The sequence below is a fragment of the Piliocolobus tephrosceles genome, chromosome 9, assembly GCF_002776525.5.
Source record: "Piliocolobus tephrosceles isolate RC106 chromosome 9, ASM277652v3, whole genome shotgun sequence".
Classification (NCBI taxonomy): domain Eukaryota; kingdom Metazoa; phylum Chordata; class Mammalia; order Primates; family Cercopithecidae; genus Piliocolobus; species Piliocolobus tephrosceles.
In genome coordinates, this window is record NC_045442.1 from 12,801,229 (window position 1) to 12,820,690 (window position 19,462).

General features: G+C 35.7%; 1 protein-coding gene across 2 annotated transcripts in view; it reads right to left on the bottom strand.

The window, feature by feature from the left end:
• Positions 1 to 19,462, bottom strand: part of WDR11 (WD repeat domain 11) — a 56,689-nt gene that overhangs the window by 16,935 nt on the left and 20,292 nt on the right. For both annotated transcript variants that reach the window (XM_023224275.2, XM_023224273.2), the window contains exons 11-19: positions 17,624 to 17,708; positions 13,139 to 13,245; positions 10,725 to 10,800; positions 7,379 to 7,487; positions 5,201 to 5,325; positions 4,304 to 4,451; positions 1,939 to 2,045; positions 1,507 to 1,621; positions 596 to 767 (exon numbers count right to left, since the gene is read on the bottom strand). In XM_023224275.2, coding sequence (XP_023080043.1) covers positions 596 to 767; positions 1,507 to 1,621; positions 1,939 to 2,045; positions 4,304 to 4,451; positions 5,201 to 5,325; positions 7,379 to 7,487; positions 10,725 to 10,800; positions 13,139 to 13,245; positions 17,624 to 17,708 — 1,044 coding nt within the window. The remainder of the gene's footprint in view (positions 1 to 595; positions 768 to 1,506; positions 1,622 to 1,938; positions 2,046 to 4,303; positions 4,452 to 5,200; positions 5,326 to 7,378; positions 7,488 to 10,724; positions 10,801 to 13,138; positions 13,246 to 17,623; positions 17,709 to 19,462) is intronic.

A 19,462-nucleotide genomic window follows, 5' to 3' on the forward strand; every position in this document is an offset into this window, starting at 1 on the left:
TCATTCTTTTTTTTAAGGAGTCACATATGGGGTATATTCTACTAAAACGTTTTTTATTCTGGTAAAAAGCAATATCAAAACAATCATACAAAACAGAGCAAGATACTGCAGTCTCCTAATTTGCTTGACTAGTCATTTTACTAGTCACAGATTGGCATCAAAATTCATAATAACCAGAACACTTTCCAAAGTGACTTTTCAATGATATATGGTTGCAAAAGATGTCAGGCCATTATTGAAAAGCCAGCAGTCTTATCACTAGATTTATGTCCTCTGATGAGTTCGCCTACATTCTGGGTAAGCCATTTTTATAAATGTAAACATCTTTTATCTTGTTAACAAACCAAAGAAAAGAGTCAAAAAAAGGGGCACTTACAAAACCTGAGTTGGGAATAACTGACATCTATAGTTACGAAGACTGCGGCACCTCAGCAGTAAAAACACTCACGCTTCAACTTAATATATTTTCTTAAACTCAGATTCTAAGAAAATAAGACTGAAATGAAACAGAAGCAGCAGCTCTCTCCCCAAAATATAGCAGCTTGTGGCAAAGTAAAGACAGGTTTCAAAGCCCCCTATCGTTAGGATTCCATACCGGTTAACTCTTGTTCATCCATTCTAGAGCACGCAGACTTCATAGACAGCTCTAGGACTCTGATGCACCCGTCATCTGAGGCCAAGATCACTTTATCTGACGTACACCAGTCCACATCCAATATACGAAAGGTCACATTTCTGCCACTTCGTAAACTGCTCACCATCTGAACCTTCAAGAGTGAATGTGGGCATCACTTCCAGACAGAAAAGGAAGATGTTTATTATTCTAGATTAAATGGTCAAGGAAGACAGTCTGTGGCAAAGGCCCAGTGCAAGCTGAGAACTGGGCAGCCTCTGGCAATCTTCCTTCCACAAAGAGGCAGCGTTTTAAAGGTCTCAAAGACAGTGATAATATTAAAAAATAAATAAATTGGCCGGGCGCGGTGGCTCACGCCTATAATCCCAGCACTTTAGGAGGCCGAGGTAGGCAGATCACCTGAGGTCAGGAGTTTGAGACCAGCCTGCCCAACATGGCGAAACCCCGTCTCTACTAAAAATACAAAAAATTAGCCGGGTGTGGTGGTAGGCGCCTTTAATCCCAGCTACTCAGAAGGCTGAGGCAGGAGAATTGCTTAGAACCCGGGAGGCGGAGATTGTGGTGAGTCGAGATGGCACCATTGCACTCCAGCCTGGGTGACAAGAGTGAAACTCCACTTCAAAATAAAAAATAAAAAATAAAAATAATAAAATAAAATAAATAAATAAATCTTGAGTTGTTACCTTTAGAACAGAAATATCATAAAGTAAAAGTTTTTAAAAGAAAATAATTTATGAGAAACTTGACAAACTCATTAAATACTTTTCATTTCTAAATCAGAAAGAAGTTTTTTTTCTTTTTTTTTTTTTAACAAAGCACAGTTCCTATGGCTAACAATCCATTTACATTTTTTCCTCATGGAGAGGGCCTACCTCTTTAGTATCCCACACTTCAGCTCCATCATTATACATTGCTATTAATTTTTGATTTCCTTTACCAGGAGCAAAACGAATCTTCCTCACCCAACTTCGGTGTGTAGGTATTCCTCTGAAGACAAAGAGACAAAAACACCAATACAATGTAGAGTGAGATCAGTGAGATTCTGTAGAGACAGAAAGGGCCTGCCCTTTAAGGTCAGCTAAGACTTCTGCAGAAGCCCCTTGCAGACAACAATCTCCTAAGAATGACTGGCTCAAGGCCCATCCTCCCAAGTTTAGGTGAAGGGACCCAAGGTTCCAAGCTACACCTCCACGAGTTTACTGATCCTGCTTGCCAAGTCGCAAGCCTCTAATGGAATCACATCAAGATGTCATTCTTTTTTTTTTTTTTAAACAAAATAACAAGATTTCATTCTTGGCTTATACCTGGATACTCTGCCTTTCAAGTCCCAGAAATTTAAATTTCCATCCATATCTCCAAGAACTAACGTATCACCTTTCCAAGCGATGCAGGTAATACTACCCATACTTCCCTAGAAAACAACAGCAACAAACACATATACATTTCACTATGCCGTATAAGACATAATGATAAATAAATATTTTAATAAAACTTAATTTAAAGGGCTGTGCTTTAGTATGCTTTTAGTCATCAAATCCTAAAACAGACTTCAGACACTAACAAAGAGCTACACTGCCTATCAATTTCAACTATGAAGAAATAAGAGATTGCAACTTGATAGACATTAAGTAGTTACTGGAACTAGATTTAAAGAGAGGGGATGTCTTTTGAGGAACAAATACCTCAAAACAAAAAAAAAAAGGAAATTAAAGTAACAAGAAGAGAGAACTAAAGGGAAGGTTTTCCAGAGAGCTTACTCAAACTTATCTCACACTGCCTTTAAAAGGATAACTAAATCCATTCCAAGGGAAACTTAAAGCTCTTTTATAACTAATTGTGTGGTAATTTTTCTATAGAAAAAAAGGATCCAGAGTTTCACTGATACCTTTTGGAACACTGTGGAATCATGAAGGTGAAGAAATGCTGTTTACTAAAGGCATATGCAGTTTAAATTCATAGAAAGCTTTGCACAGAAGTTACATATAGAAGCACAATATAAGAATGAAACGCTGCTATAATCAATCTAACTTGGAGGAAGAAAGGAATAAGAAAGGAACTTGCAGTTCTAAGAGATGCTCAGAGGCGGTATCATGGAGGGCTCAGCAGCCTGGGCTCTGGAGTCAGACTGCCTGGGCTTGAATCCCAGCTTGAAACTGGCATGTGATTTGAGATATGTTTACTTAACCTTTCTGTCTTGGATTTATTGTCAATAAAGAAGTTCGTGTAATTTGAGTTGTTGCTAGTATTAATAAATTTATAAAGGCAAAGGCCTTAAAGCAATGCCTGCCATGCAGTAAATAGTCAATACATGTTAGCTATTAAATAATATTACTACTATTAAAAGAAATCTTGTTTTTGCATTTATTGTACAATATAAAAATTCAAATGGTATCCATGGTGAAAAGTAAGAAAATTCTAGTGGTTTGAATAATTGACCATTAGTAGACTAGCATACACACTGAATACTGCATAAACTCTGGTAATAGTCAAGAAACCAAACAAAAACTGGATTTAAAAATCAATATTAGAATAAAGTAAATTAATTAAAAAACTTAGTTATATTAAAGAAATGAAATTCTGTATAACATGAAGCAACACTTTAAGATATCTACTTTCCTAACAATATAATAGAATGTTACTTAAGAAGTTGCCTTTGAAGAGACTTCTGAAACTAGGTCATAATAGACTCTGCAACTTCCTTCTTGCTGTCTCAGATCATGTGCTCTAGGAGAGGCCAGTTGTCAGGTCATGAAGATACTCAAGCAGTCTTACAGAAAGATGGACATGAGGAAGAACTAAGATCCCTTGTCAACAGTCAGCATTAATGTGCAATAGCCTTGTGAGTCAGCCGTCTTGAAAACGGATCCTTCTGCCCTGTTACACTTCAAAAGACTGTAGCCACAGCCAACATCTAGATTGTAACTTTATGAGACCCCAAAGCCACCTATAAAATTATGGGGGTTGGCATTCTACTAGAGCATTCTATTTTTAGATAGCAATTTAAAATAAATATACATATTTTTAAAAATCCCCTCATGCCTTCATTTAACCATTATAATAGCCTGTATTAGTTAACATAAACATTTTCATGATCCATCTATTAAAAACTATCTATGAGATGCATGCTGACACAAATGATTAATGGCAAAACTTTAGTTACAGATTCCACAAGGCCATAAGAAGGAAATATGTAAGTTAGTAAATGTTAATAATACTATTACACTTACAACCTGATTACTATTATCCAAAAATAATACTAGATTGTAAGTCAAATCCTTCAGGGTAATGCCTGAAATGGAAAGAAGACAGATACTGAAGTCAGACAGGCCTGAGTTTAAAACACTGCTCTGCCATATAAGTAAGCTGGGTAACCTTGGGAAAGTTACTTATTCTCTCTCAGTTTTGTTACAGGTAAAATGGAGATAACTCCTCATGGATTATTATGGGGATAAAAATGAGTAGCACACAGTAAACATTTAATCAAAATAGTTACAGCGTTATTCTCCTGCAGTATTCTCTAGCAGGTTTAATCGAAGATAATATCTCCTTAAGTAAAGTTTATTTACATCAGGCTTTTCTGAAGTTTTCCAACTTAACTATGTCTTCACTGGATATGGAACCAACAAAACAAAATCTTCTTGATGAAGATTTAATTAAGGTTGTACTCACATCTGGTGGAATCCGAGCACTATCTTTCACTGAGTTTCCTTCAACAGTGAGATGATAAACTTGGCCGTCATTATCCGTAAATACAAAATGTTCCCGGGCAGAGATGTTCTGACTAAGTTCAGATTTACTTTCTGCCTCCTGCAGCAAGCTTTGGGATGGTGAAAAATAAGATAAAGATGTTCCTTTTCCCTAGAGTGATACCCATAATTAATTAACTTGACCAAAGTACAGATGCATTAAGAGGAGGTCCAAAACTATTTTTTGAAAAGTCTGAAACCAATATTTGTCCAAACTAATTTTGGGTAAACACGAATCACTCCTAAACAGTCATAACATCAGAGGAAGTTTACCCTGGACAGAGAAAAATGGTGATCTAAACTTAATACAAGAGAAATAAACTTCATAGAGGTTTTTGCTGTAGAACTCTCCTCAACAGAAGGGAGGCTGTACAGTGACCCAACATTATCTCTGAAGCTTTTTATCTGTAAGATTGGCATGGATGGGGATAGTGCACAAATTTAGGATTCCCAATACATTTTCTTTGGTGTGCATAAATGATAATATGATCTATCTCTATGTCTGTGCTATATTCATTTGAATTTCAGGAACTGAAGTGTATGGAGTAGAAGGGCACTTGGAATGATCACATGTACTAACAGAGGCTGATGGGTGAATATTACTGCATTTGTTATTAGTTACAATAAACAGTATAGTATAATCATAAAAATGATAAAATAAACTTTTTAGTAATCTGGGTTTGTACTAAAAGATGAAACTAAGTATGTTCAAAAGCAGAGTCCAACTTACTACCACAGACACCTTTGGATGACACTTGTCAACTTCCCAGACATGATGCTAATAGCACAAATGACAGTGTCAAAAAACACTGTACTGTACCTGATCACAGATGATTCAACAATACTCAGCTCTGTGTCTGAGACTACAGTCTGGCGGGCCATGGCCTCTCGAGTAGCAAGTTGCTTCTTTCTCAGGCTCTTCAAGTTGTGAGATGGTGACCATTCCTGTAAAGCAAAGGCAGACAAACGGAGAAGTGCTAGGTTTCCTTCTGTCAAAGAATCCTCCAGAACAGCTGGGCACACACACCACTGCCCAGTATCATTTATTATTACTGCACATGAATCCACAATTTGTTCTTTAGATTTTACCTACTTAGAGAAAAGCTGAATGAATGCATTTTAATTAGAGCTTTTATGGCAAACTTCCAAAAGGTCTGACCTTTTGATATATATATATATATTTTTGTATTTTTTAGTAGAGACAGGGTTTCACGGTGTTAGCCAGGATGGTCTCGATCTCCTGACCTCGTGATCCGTCCATCTCGGCCTCCCAAAGTGCTGGGATTACAGGCTTGAGCCACCGCGCCCGGCCCCTTTTGATATTTTTAAAAAATTTTACAAAATGAAAATAATGAATTCAACTACAGTATTGCCTATTCTCACCTCCTCCTTCATCTCTTGTGTGCACAGGATAAGACAATCACAATTCTCCAACCAAGGTCCTTTATCATCCATAGATCCCTCGAAAATCACTTGTTTTATTTATATATTCTTTTATATTCTGCCTATTGTAAAACCTTTAGCCCAATATCCTCATATACGTGTAAGTTCTTAATGTGTAGTTATTTCACATGTATTTCTAATTTACATAAACAGTATTGTGTTTATATATATGTGTGTGTGTGTGTGTGTGTATTTCATCCTGTTTCTTACTCCTTCCACTGTATTTAAGTCCTCTTCCTCCTGTTTCTGCATGCTACATAACACTCCATGGCTGCATCAGCCAACTGTTAATCTGTCTCCTCTCTCAGTAAAAAACACGCAGATGGTCTCCAAACTCACATAATGACAAAAAACACCACAGTCAACATCCTCGCAAGAGTTCCTTTACAACCAAGAGCTCAGCAGACACAGAGGATGTCTGTGTTTGCCCAAGTGCTGCCAGTGTGCTTTATAGAATGGCTGCATTGGTCTATATTCCTACCAGCAATGCACAAGGATTCCCATACCCTATGTTCCACCCACACTTGACACTACATGGCTTTCCAGTTTTTGTTAGTCTAAAAGGTAGATCCATATCATGGTTTGAACATCTCTGAAAACTGATGAGTCTAAACATTCCTTTATATGGCTTGTTGGCCTTTTAGGTTTCTCTGCCTCTCATTAGCTCTTCACCGACTTTGTTCATTTTTCCACTAGGGTTCCTGCTTTTTTTCACTGTTGACTTGCAGGAGTTTCTAGTAAATGTCTTCTGTATTTAAGTTTGACAATGATATTTTTCATCAAACAGAAAGCATTAATCTTGATTAATTAAATGTATTAAGTTTCTTTTTCTTTTCTTTTTTTCTTTTTGCCTTTTGGTTTGAGCTTCTGATGTCTCCTCAAAAATATTTTTGCATTTTGTTATATTCAATTGTATAGCTTTACATTTTTTACATTTAGGTCTTTAGTGCTGTGACACTCACTTCTATATAGGGTATTAAGTAGAGAACAAGTATTTTTCTCCATAAAGTGAGACAGTTTTCCCAACACCATCTATTACACAGTCCGTCCATCCTCTTTGATTTGTGCTGCTTTACTGTATATTAAGTCCCCAAATATTCATGGGTCTATTTCTGAGCTCTTTATTATGTTGACTCACTTCCTATTCTTGTGCCAATACAATACTGATTTTATTTCCATGGTTTTGTAAGATATATTGATATCAGGTAGGAAGGGCAAACCCCACCCATACCTCCCACATTTAATCCTCTTTATTCAAGGATGACTTAGCTATTTAGGACCTTTATTCTTTCATAAATATTTTACAATATGTTTATCATATTCCTCAAAATATCCAAATGAAATTTCAATTGGAATTGCACTAATATAATATTAGGTTGATCCACCCAAGAAAATAAGAGTTATCTCCATTTATTTAGATCATCTTCTCTGAACACACATTTTTAACAAGAAAATATGACATTGGCAGTAATGATTTTGATTCAAGCTTAAGCAAAACATTCACCACATATATACATACCTAAATAAACTATTTAATTCTTAAACTGTAACTTACCAAAGCAGTTATTGCAGGGAAGTTTTTGGACATTTCTCTAAGAAGGGTACAAGTCCTAACATCCCATAGCTCCAGGGGTTTATCTTTGAATACAACTGCCAAATACTGCCTAAAATAAAGAAAATTGCTAAATAAGCCCCTTTTTGCAAAACTTTCACCATGAATTAGACCAAATAAAAAGTTCAGTAAATTGAAAAACTCAGCTGATGCATTCTAAATATAGACAATTTAAACCACCATTTAGCACCCATGATGAACAGTCCTAAGAAGGTAAAGCTTTAAGATGACCTGTGAGAGAACATACAGTCTCACACAATTGGGCAAGGAGTCCAACTCGGAAGAAAGAGTGACACAGATTCAAACCCTGATGCTGCAACTTACGTTAACCCTCCTGAGGCTCAATTTCTCACATATGACATGGGAATCTCAATTTCTCACATATGACATGGGAACCTCCTGAGGCTCAATTTCTCACATATGACATGGGAACAGACCTCAAAGAATTGATATACAGATTATGGTAGGCATTCAGTGAAAAAATATGTAAAGTTTCTATCATCCTACTACAGTTGGTATTCAACGAATGCCACTTTATTCACTTTCTGTTAAGCCTGGAAGAAGTACTGAATGATGTCAATGAGTGCAATTCAACAAACATAATTTGAGCATTGATTACTCAATAAGCATTATGAGGAACTAAAATATTATTCAGCAAATGATGGCTGACATAGAGGAAATGTGACAAGAGTAGGAAGATCCTTGTACTCCCTGTATGAAAGGACTGAGATTCTTCCACTCAGGACCACCTGTGACTCGCAACAGAAAGTAGAAATTTACAGAAAGATACCTGGCAAAACACCCACATAGTTGGAAGTTAAAAAATACACCTCTGAATGACATCCCATGGAAATTGTCAAAGCGTATAAAGTGAATGAAAATGAGAACACATTACCATAGCAAAAATTGTAGGATACAGGAAAAGTAGTGCTTACATAGCATGAAATCTTTACATTACATTTTAGGGAATCATCTTAATTTAATTATCTCAGTTTCTATTTTAGAAAACTATGCAAAAAAAGAAGAGCATATTTAAGAAGTAAGCAGAAGAACAAAAGATAAGTATGATAGTCAATTAAATTGAAAATGGAAAAATCATAGAGAAGAATCAAATGAACCAAAAGCAGTTTCTTGGAAAAGATCAATAAATAAAATTGGTTGATATAATTTATTGATATTAGGAGTGGGAGAGATAATCACTGATCATAGAGACATGATGAACAAACTTATTTCAATAAATAAACTCAGCAACTTCAACAAAATGGACAGATTACTTGAAAGACACCGATTACCAAAACTCAAAAAAAGGTAGAGAATCTAAATAGTCCTGTATTTATGAAAAAAACTGAATTTGTATTTAAAAACTTTTCCACAAAGAAAATTTTAGGTTCAGATGGGTTGCCTAATGAATTTTTCCTATTTAGTAAGAAATAATATCAATTCTACACAAACTCATTATTCAAAAAAAAAAGGAGAGAGAATACTTTACAACACATTCTGCAAGGTCAATATTACCCTGATACCAAAACAAAGGATATTACATAAAAATGAGACCAATATCCTTCATGAACATAGATATAAAAACTCTTCATAATATATCAATAAACCAAATCCAGCAATATGTCAAAACAGTAATACATCATGACCAACTAGAGTTTATTCCAGGAATGTCATGTTGGTTTAACATCTGAATATCAATCGATGTAATTCACCATATTAGTGAACTTCAAAACAAAAAGAAAAACAAAATAACACACACATGCCATATGATGATGTCAATGAATACAGAAAAAGCATTTGACAAATTCAATACCTACTCATGATACAAAGGCTCAGCAAACTAGGAACAAAACTTTTTCAACTAAAGTAAATATACAAAAAATATATAGCTAATATCATACTTAGTGTTGAAAGACTGACTGCTTTCTTCATAAGATCCAGGATTAGAGCAAGATACCTGGCAAAGTTCTAAGTTCTAATCAACACTATACAGGAGGTCCTAATTAGTGCAAGCAAAAAGAAGGCCAATAGATCAAAAAGATGTAAAGGTGTCTTTACTGGCAAATGAGACTGTCTCTATAGAAAATCCTAAAGAATCAACAAAAGCATCTATACTAGAAGTAATAACTAAGCTTAGCATGGTCCCCAGGCACAAGGTCAATATCAAAAACTTAACTGTATTTTAGTATAAAAATAATAAACAATTGAAATTTTAAAACGCCATTTATAAAAGCATCAAAGAAAACACAAAATATAATTAACAAATAATATGTAAGACTTATACACTGAAAACTACAAAATGTTGCTGAAATTTTAAAAGACCTAAATAAGTGGAGAGATACACCACGTTCATGACGTTCATGAATTATAAAACTTGTTAAGATGCCAATTCTTCCCCACACTGATTGATGGGTTCAAAGCAATCCCAATCAAAATCTCAGGAAGATTTTTTGGTAAAACTGATAGGTTGATTCTAAAATTTATATGGTAATGCAAAGATCTTAGAAAAGCCAAAACAAGTTTGAAAACTATTTTAGAAAGCTTACTCTTTGTTTGTAATTTTGATTGGTTTTCATTCAGTTTCTATTTTTTTTTTTTTTTTTTTTTTGAGGCGGAGTCTCGCTCTGTAGCCCAGGCTGGAGTGCAGTGGCTGGATCTCAGCTCACTGCAAGCTCTGCCTCCCGGGTTCACGCCATTCTCCTGCCTCAGCCTCCCGAGTAGCTGGGACTAAAGGCGCCCGCCACCTCGCCCGGCTAGTTTTTTGTGTTTTTTAGTAGAGATGGGGTTTCGCTGTGTTAGCCAGGATGGTCTCGATCTCCTGACCTCGTGATCTGCCCGTCTCGGCCTCCCAAAGTGCTGGGATTACAGGCTTGAGCCACCGCGCCCAGCCCGGTTTCTATTTTTAATAATACTGCTTTACATGTTATTTTCCCCTGAAACAATAAAACTCAATTTCTGGAAGCAAAATGGGTTTAAATTATACATAAAGAAAATGTATTCTTTCACTCAGTAACTCCATGCTTAGATAGAAGTGCATAAGAACTTTATCCGAAAGTAAACAACGATTCATGCAAAAGCTACCTCATCTTTTTAGAAGTGGAGAATTAAAAGTGATAGCAACTTAATTTTGTAATCAAAATATTTTCTTTGGGCTGCATATCACTATTGCTATCACTAAAAAGATTCTATGTGCATTCCAGCACATTCCCATTTTCTTAAAGATGAAAAAAATCCATGAGATTTCATTGTGATAACACCATAGATTTTTTTTTTTTAGGTTGACACTTACTTCAAATGAGATACTTTAATCATTTCGATGGGAGATTCATCATTGCCTCTTTCACCGCGAAAAGCAATGCTCCTACCTTTAATTACAAATTTAAAAAAGTGAGAACAGTGCATAAAACATGTATGAAAAACAAGAAGCCACACCAATGTAATTTGATCGATCCTATCCTTCCTACCCTCTGTTCTCCTATTCATTCTTCCATTTGCTTCAAATCTGTTTCTGTTTTTTTGTTTTTTTTTTTTGAGACGGAGTCTCACTTTGTCACCCAGGCTAGAGTGCAGTGGCGCAATCTTGGCTCACCGCAACCTCCGCCACCCAGGTTCAAGTGATTTTCTTGCCTTAGCCTCCTGAGTAGCTGGGATTACAGGTGCTCACCACCACGCCGGCTAATTTTTGTACTTTTAGTAGAGATGGGGTTTCACCATGTTGGCCAGGCTGGTCTCGATCTCCTAACCTCCAGTGATTCACCTGCCTCGGCCTCCCAAAACGCTGGGATTACAGTGTGAGCCACGGTGCCCAGTTGCTTCTAAGCTGTTTCTAATAACATAAGTTCAAAAAATATTCTCAAAAGTGTTACAAATTAATGATCAATAATACATCACATATTCAGATATTTATTTTGTAAAAAGGCATTTTCATTTGTAACACAGTTTCTTGAATTCTGTAATTCAATTTTAGAAATTTAAAAAAACAATGTTAAGTTTTAAGATATCTATAGAACAGCAATTGTCTGGTGTGAAACTATTTATTTAAAGTAATATTTAATACAAACATTCTCATGTTTCCAAATACTAACTTAGTGGGGAAAAACTCTTGAAACATGTATTTAAGATTTTCTTGTCCCATGTGTAAAATACTAGTTAAATATTTTGAACATGTTCCTCTGAAAACATCTTTATAAACTGGAAACTAGGGAATAACTACCGTGTTCATGTATGCTGTGAAAGAATGAGTTACCCACAAAGGAAGCTACATGATTTTCTGTGAATAAAAAAAGCATAAATTCTAACTTGTATGTTTAGCATCTTGTGATAGATTTTTATCTACATTAAACAAAAGAGAGAACATACTCAATTCAAGGCCAACTGAAGGCCTAAATGTCTTCCTGCTCTTCATTGAGATTCCATCATGTGGAATCTCACTATACTCACTATTATTATACCCCAAACAGCCCACGTTCTGTCCTGACTGCACTAGTCTGCTGCTTTCCTTAGAAGCCCAGGCTATAAAAGTCTATAATCTATGAACTCAAACATCCCACTTAAGGAAATCAGTAACTGTTACTGTAGACCCTTGTTCCTTAAAAGTCCGTATGTGCAAAGCAGATTTTAAGTTATCTAACAGTCCTGAATCTGAGCTGACCAAAGCAAATAAACAGGGATTCTTTTTTTCTTTTTTTTTTTTAGTCAATGGTACTAGACAACAGCATTTTATCCCTGGGATCACTAGAGACAGAGCCAGTACCACTCTGTTGGCAAATTAGGAACTTGGGAATGAGAGTCAATGGGCAGGTCACTTCCAATGAGACTAGAGCAGCAACACTGGACTAAAGATGGGGATGATTCCTTAAAGCTTAGTAACATACCCTGAGAAGTAAGAACAACTGGATCTTTGACAGCTTGAAAATACATATGGAGACTATAAAAAAGCGACCATGTACTTCATTTGTTTACAACTTACTTGATTTACAACCATTTATTTGATTTATTCATTTTACACATACATACACATGCTCTCATTGGTTAAGATCATCTGCATATGATTCATGTTGCTATACCATTTTAAAGAAACTCATCACAATTTTGTTTAAAAAAAAAAGACCTCTTTGAAACTACTGCATATTTTCAAATTCTTCGTTTTGAAATTCACTGGTTTTAGGCTTTTAACAATTCTGAAAAAGTTACCTTATTGGGACGTTTCCTAGTGTAGAATCTTCAAAATCCCAAATTAAGTTTCTCTATTCATTCAGCCAGAGACTATTACAAGTTTTAAATTTGAGCATTTAAAAACAATCCTTAACCTATAAATTTTCTAAGTGTTTCCTATGAAGGCCAAAATTTTCAGCAGAGATGCTAATAAAGTCCATTGACAGAGTTATTTTTAAATCGATCTTTTAAAGTTGGTTATATATAACAATGCACTTAAAAGTAGAACTGGTACCCTCCTATGTTTTAATGAATCTGTCTGTTCAGGCTAATGGTCCTCCATTTTACCATGTATTTGTGCCAACAACATTTCCATGCAAACAACGATGAAGCCTTTCTAGGGCAATTATTAAAGAATAAAAGAATAAATATATAAACATGAAATACAAGAAAAAACTCCATGATGAAAGAAGTACTTTCAAACATGTTTTATAAATAGCAACATGTTTATTCAATATGACAAATCAATTTGAATCTTTAAAAACAAACCTGTTGGAAGATCAACCAGTTGAAGTTCATTTCTCACTAATCCCATATTGTTTGGTGTTGAGGTAGCAAAAGAAAGAAAACTAGTCAAACTTGTCCATTCAATACCCCTATAATAGGAAATGAGATAAAGGTTAAACTAATACTCTTTTTTATTTGAAAGGTTCATTTATTTGAAAAATAAGTTTTCCAAAGACCTAAATTTTATTACACAAATTAATTAAAAAGTAAGCATAACCTTTTATCTTAACATGACCTTTTATTTGAGACTGTATTACCATACTTAACACATACAAAATTATTTCTAACCAAAACTTTATCTACAAATGTAATGACAAGATAGTTTAGTTATCAAGATTCACATCAGTATTAACATGACTATTAAAATCTGGCCAGGGAGAGAGTCATATTACAGTAGTTTCAGCCTACCAGACCAAGACACAAACTAATGACCTAAGAAAATCCATATGTACCTCTCTATTTTGTTTACTTCTAAGTATCTTCCATTGCATTATAAGCTTCAAAGGCTTTGTCTGTTTACAAGCATAGAGAAGATACTCAACAGATATTCGTAAAGCATTGTGAGTTAAAACAAGCTTTTAAAAACATACACACGTTGCACTATCTGCTGTCATGAGTCCCTGGCACAGTATACACAAACCTTCAAGTGCTTCAGATTATGATTTTTAAAAGGACACTTAATAAAAGGTAGGAAAACAACTTTCTAAAAGTTAACCTTATTTGGACATGAAAATCTAAAATGTTTTAAGTTTACTGCTAGAAAGTTAAGAGATTTTTATAATACATCCGTGAGAGTTTTTTTTTTTTTTGAGGCAGGGTCTCACTCTGTCACCCAGGCTGGAGTGCAGTGGCACGATCTCCACTCGCTGCAAGCTCCGCCTCCCGGGCTCAAGAGATCCTCCCGCCTCAGGCTCTCAAATAGCTGAGCCTACAGTGTGTGCCACCATACCCAGCTGGTTTTTGTATTTCTGTGAAATTTTCTTAATGGCTTTTGATTATAATACTAAAATTACATTAACTGAAACACAAAGCAGGATTTTAGCGTTCTCTTGGCCAGTATCTCTGAATATAAAATACAAATTATTTTCAAAATGGCAATGAAGAGGAAAAATTCATGTAAAAATAGAGTATCTTTGTATGATCATTCACAACATTTATCTCCCTGAGTAGTATATCCCTCAGAGTTAGTATCCCAAGTAACACTTATAACCAATTTCAATGTTACTCAACCATAAATATTATCTTAGCATGTATAAGTCAAGTATTTAGTGACATCTATAACCTGACTAATCCAGGATAATAAACCTTACTTAAAATTAATACACCTCTGATTAATTAGCTGTTAAAACTTTCTGTGTTTGAAAAAAATGACAACATGTTTGACTTTTCAGAAGCATGTGTGAAATTCTTAGCACAAATCTTGGCTCAGTCAACATTTTAATTTTACTGCCAACATGATTCCTACTAACCTATGTGTGTATTTCAGCAGGAGATGTAGCATATGTACTGTAAGGATAAGTGAAGAGTTCAGGCTCTGAGGCTTGAAAGGCCTAGAGTGAATTCCATCTAGCTCCTTCACAGATTACTCTGTAATTTTCAGTTTCTTACTCTGTAGACTGGAAATACAATACCTGCCCCATACAATTGTAGTGGAGATTCAATGAAATGATGCATGCAAAGTATTAATACTTAACATAATCCCTAGAATAAGTAGTGATTAAATGGAGAGTTTCCACTGGTTAGTGTTGACCATAAAAGGAAACACCAGACACATAAGGCAAGGTAAAAGGAAATGTCGACAGAAGAGTAGATGGGAAAGAGAGAGAGAGAAGATTCAGCAGTGCAAGTGGAGACTACTAGAAGTGCCAGAATGGCAAGCTACAGACACTGCAACAGAAGAGAAGAGATGACTAACAGCCTGAAAGAGTCCAAACAGACACCTTTGTCACTGCACCTCAAAAGCCCAAAGTTTTTAAAGACATTATTATTACACGCAAACGTATTTGGGGAGATGCTGTACAGGAACAGCCTAAGGTGGCAATAAACAGTCACCTGGGCTGCACCACACAACAATGCACTTGAAACAATAAGACAATGCAAACTTTTCAGAGATTTCCATCACAATCAGAAGCTGTCATACTTAAAAGGTTAACCTGGCCTGGCGCGGTGGCTCACGCCTGTAATCCCAGCACTTTGGGAGGCAGAGGCAGGTGGATCATCTGAGGTTAGGAGTTCAAGACCAGCCTGACCAACATGGTGAAACCCTGTCTCCACTAAAAAATACAAAAATTAGCTGGGAATGGTGGCATACACCTGTAATCCCAGCTACTTGGGAGGATGAGGCAGGATAATTGCTTGAACCTGGGAGGCAGAGGTTGCAGTGAGCTGAGATGGCGCCACTGCATTGTAGCCTGGGTGACAAGAGCGAAACTCCATCTCAAAAAAAAAAAAAAAAAAAAAGAAAGGAAAAAAAGTTAACCCTTCTCCATTAAGAAAATGCATGTACTCAGGATAATGTGTTTGCTAAGGGTTCACTGAGAATTTTTATACACAAGACCTACATTTAATGTACAGAAAACAGAAAATGACCTTTCTTATGCTTTCACTGAAAGATCATAAAAAAAATACTGGAAACTGGCAGGGGGGGCAGTGGCTCATGCCTGTAATCCCAGCACTTTGGGAGGCTGAGGTAGGTGGATCACTTGAGGTGAGGAGTTCAACACCAGCCTGGCCAACATGGTGAAACCCCATCTCTACTAAAAATATAAAATTTAGCTGGGCATGGTGGCACATGCCTGTAATCCTAGCTACTCAAGAGGCTGAGACACAAAAATCACTTGAACCCGGAAGGCAGAGATTGTAGTGAGCTGAGATCGCACCATTGCACTCTAGCCTGGGTGAAAGAGTAAGACTCTGTCTCAAAAAACAAACAAACAAAAAAACTGGAAATTCATATTTTATATGTGTAACTCTACAATCTATCATTGATAGGACACAAAAGGAAAATAGCCTTGTGTTCAGCAGAATAACGCTATGGACAGTACAGGTATGCATTTTGGAACAGAAAGCAAGAAGCACTCTTCTGTCAATGTAGCCTTCCCTCAGACAGCTCTGTATACACAGAACTCATAAGCAGATCAGGTCTTAAAAATCAAAGAATAAATGCTATGCAGTGTTCTGATGATGTTTAAACAAAGAATAAATAAGACAAATTAACAATTAAAATGACTTTATTTGAATTTGTCATAAGCAGTCCTACTGATGGATCATCATAGAAATGAAAAATATGCAGCCATAAAAAAGAAGGAGTTCATGTCCTTTGCAGGGACATGAAGCTGGAAGCCATCATTCTCAGCAAACTAACACAGGAACAGAAAACCAAACACTGCATGTTCTCACTCATAAGTGGGAGTTGAACAATGAGAACACATGGACACAGGGAAAGGAACATCACACACTGGGGCCTGTTGGGGGTTGAGGGGCAAGGGGAGGGAGAACATTAGGAGAAATATTTAATGCATTCCGGGCTAGATGACGGGTTGACAGGTGCAGCAAACCACCATGGCATATGTATATCTATGTAACAAACCTGACCAGTCTGCACATGTATCCCAGAACTTAAAGTAAAATTAAAGAAAAAAAAGAAAGAAAATGTGGTACATACACACCACGGAATACTATGCAGTCATAAAAAGGAATGAGATCATGTCCTTTGCAGGGATATGGATGAAGCTGGAAGCCATCATCCTCAGCAAACTAACACAGAACAGAAAAACCAAACACCGTATGTTCTCACTCGTAAGTGGGAGTTGAACAATGAGAACACATGGATACAGGGAGGGGAATAACACACACCAGGGCCTGTCGGCAGAGGGCATCTGAGGGGAGGGGGAGCATCAGGACAAACAGCTAATGCATGTGGAGCTTAAAACCAAGGTGACAGGTTAATAGGTGCAGCAAACCACCAAGGCACACGTATACCTATGTAACAAATGTGCACGTTCTGCACATGTATCCCGGAACTTAAAAGTAAAAAAAAATTAAAAATAACGAAAGATAATAATTTTGAGCAAAATAAATAAATAAATAAATAAAACATGAACAAGGCAACATAAGGACATCCAGTGAGAAAACAGCCTGGCCCTTAGGAGAAATCAATGAGATGCAACAATATAAGTTGGTACAAAAATAGCTGTTTTTTGCCATTAAAATTGCAAAAACCACAATTACTTTTGCAACAACCTAATAAAAGATAAAACATTCTCTACTGCTTATGTTCTTTAGACAACAAACAATTAGTTATCATTCTTGATTAACATAGCCGTTAGTTGGACATGAATATTATTTGAACTTTTCAAATACTCACCACTGCAGATATCATTATGGAGTACTGAATGTAGAAAAGTCTACGAGAATTTTTTTTCTGATATGATGTTTGTGATGTCACCATCACGATGACATACTTACTTGACTTCACATGAGTGGATGCTTAACTCCTTGTGTAGCAGACCACTGGTGAGATGGTACACCAGGACAGAACCGTTACTTGTACCTTTCAAAATGACATCATGGAAGATCATTAATTCAGTGGGAGTTCCAGCACTTTGCAAGAAAAGTCTTTTCTCAAGACTTTAATCACTTAACAACATTTATCTTTTATAAAAGAAACCCAAGCTATGTGCTTAAACAAACAAACAAAAAAGAATGAATTTCTCTGGTCCACTTCCTTATTTTAAAAAAATGGGCCTAACCTCATGTGCTCAAAAACCTTGCTTAATTCCAGGAATAGATTTTTCACAGAAAGATCTTAAAACTTACACTAATACACATACAATTTGAAGAAACACTTTTCTAAGCTTTTATACACATGGGAATTTATGCTTTTTGAGATTCAGAAGGTTTATTATAGCTGATCCTCAAATAAGCAATCTAGTAGAGCTCATTAACTAGGGTTATCCATTTTTCTTTACACAGTTTTGTTTTTGTCTCTTATATTAAATAAACCCTGACAAGAGAGAAAAGTATGATGGTTAACTGTGGTTTCTGCAATTAAAGAAACCTGGGCTCAAGCCCTGGCTCTTCCTTATACTCTTGGATGAATCACTTGCCCACACTAAATCTGTGTTTTCATCTCTTTAAAATGGGAAGAGCAGAAAATCTATTTGTTGGAGATTAAATGGGAAAACATAAAGCACTTAGCACAGTAATTGGCACAAAGTAAGCACTTCGTTAACTATTAGTATCCTGTTATCACTACAATTAACAGTTTACAGTTATTATTCCTAAAGCTTTTCATGGTCTCAGGTAGTATGTCTGAAGTTTAAATGGAAGGGACATGGACATAAATGAAAAAGTAAAGCTTCAGTCTCTATAGTGTTTTTATAAGTTAAGCAAGAAAAGTCAACAGTCTATATGGACAATCACTTTTCCACTGCACATGATTTAAAAATTAATGAATTCATACAAAGCAAGAGAGTGGAAGTAAAAATGCTGGGCAAATTCCAATATTATCTTATTTGCTGAATAAAACTCCAGAAATCTTTTGCAAAATTATTCTAGAAAAACACATTGTACAGTTGTTTACATCTATCATCTATTTTATAATAATACCCTCTGGCACTGAGAAAGTAAATTACTAAAATTTTTCAGTTAACAGAACTTCATAATAATCAAATGATTTCTATAACCTGAAAGTTTTAATAATGCTGAACCTATGATCTAACGCACTAGGGGCACTACAAGAATTAATTCCACAGTTGAACTCTTCATCTTTCTTAGTGACACTCTAGACAAACCTTTAGGCACTTATATTTTTACTTTGTTATACTAAATTCAGTAAATGATACTGACTACATACCAATACAGCTTATTCTGCAACGGAAATCTCAGACCTTGCCGTAGCTCTTATTATATAGCTAGCCCAAGGAGTAATTTTCCCCAAGAAATTGACAAAATCCTAATTGACAAATCAGGAACACTGACATAATACATACATGCACATATGAAGCATACTGATGAATTCTAATTAAAATCTATTAATGGTGAAATATTAATAGTTTCTAAAGCAAAAATTAAACATTTATCTGCATTATATAAACCCGGACACATATACAGACAATTGAATCATAAAAATCAAATCGCTTTCAAAACATAGGCACAGAAAAAAACAGAAGGGTACAACCAAACAGTAATACCCAAATGAGTCTTTAGCACTGAGAAGTCAGCCATGTTAGCCACAGAATAAGTATGGTGAGGCTTTCACTACAAATCACATGTTAATAGACTGGGGGAGAAAGCCAGAAGCCA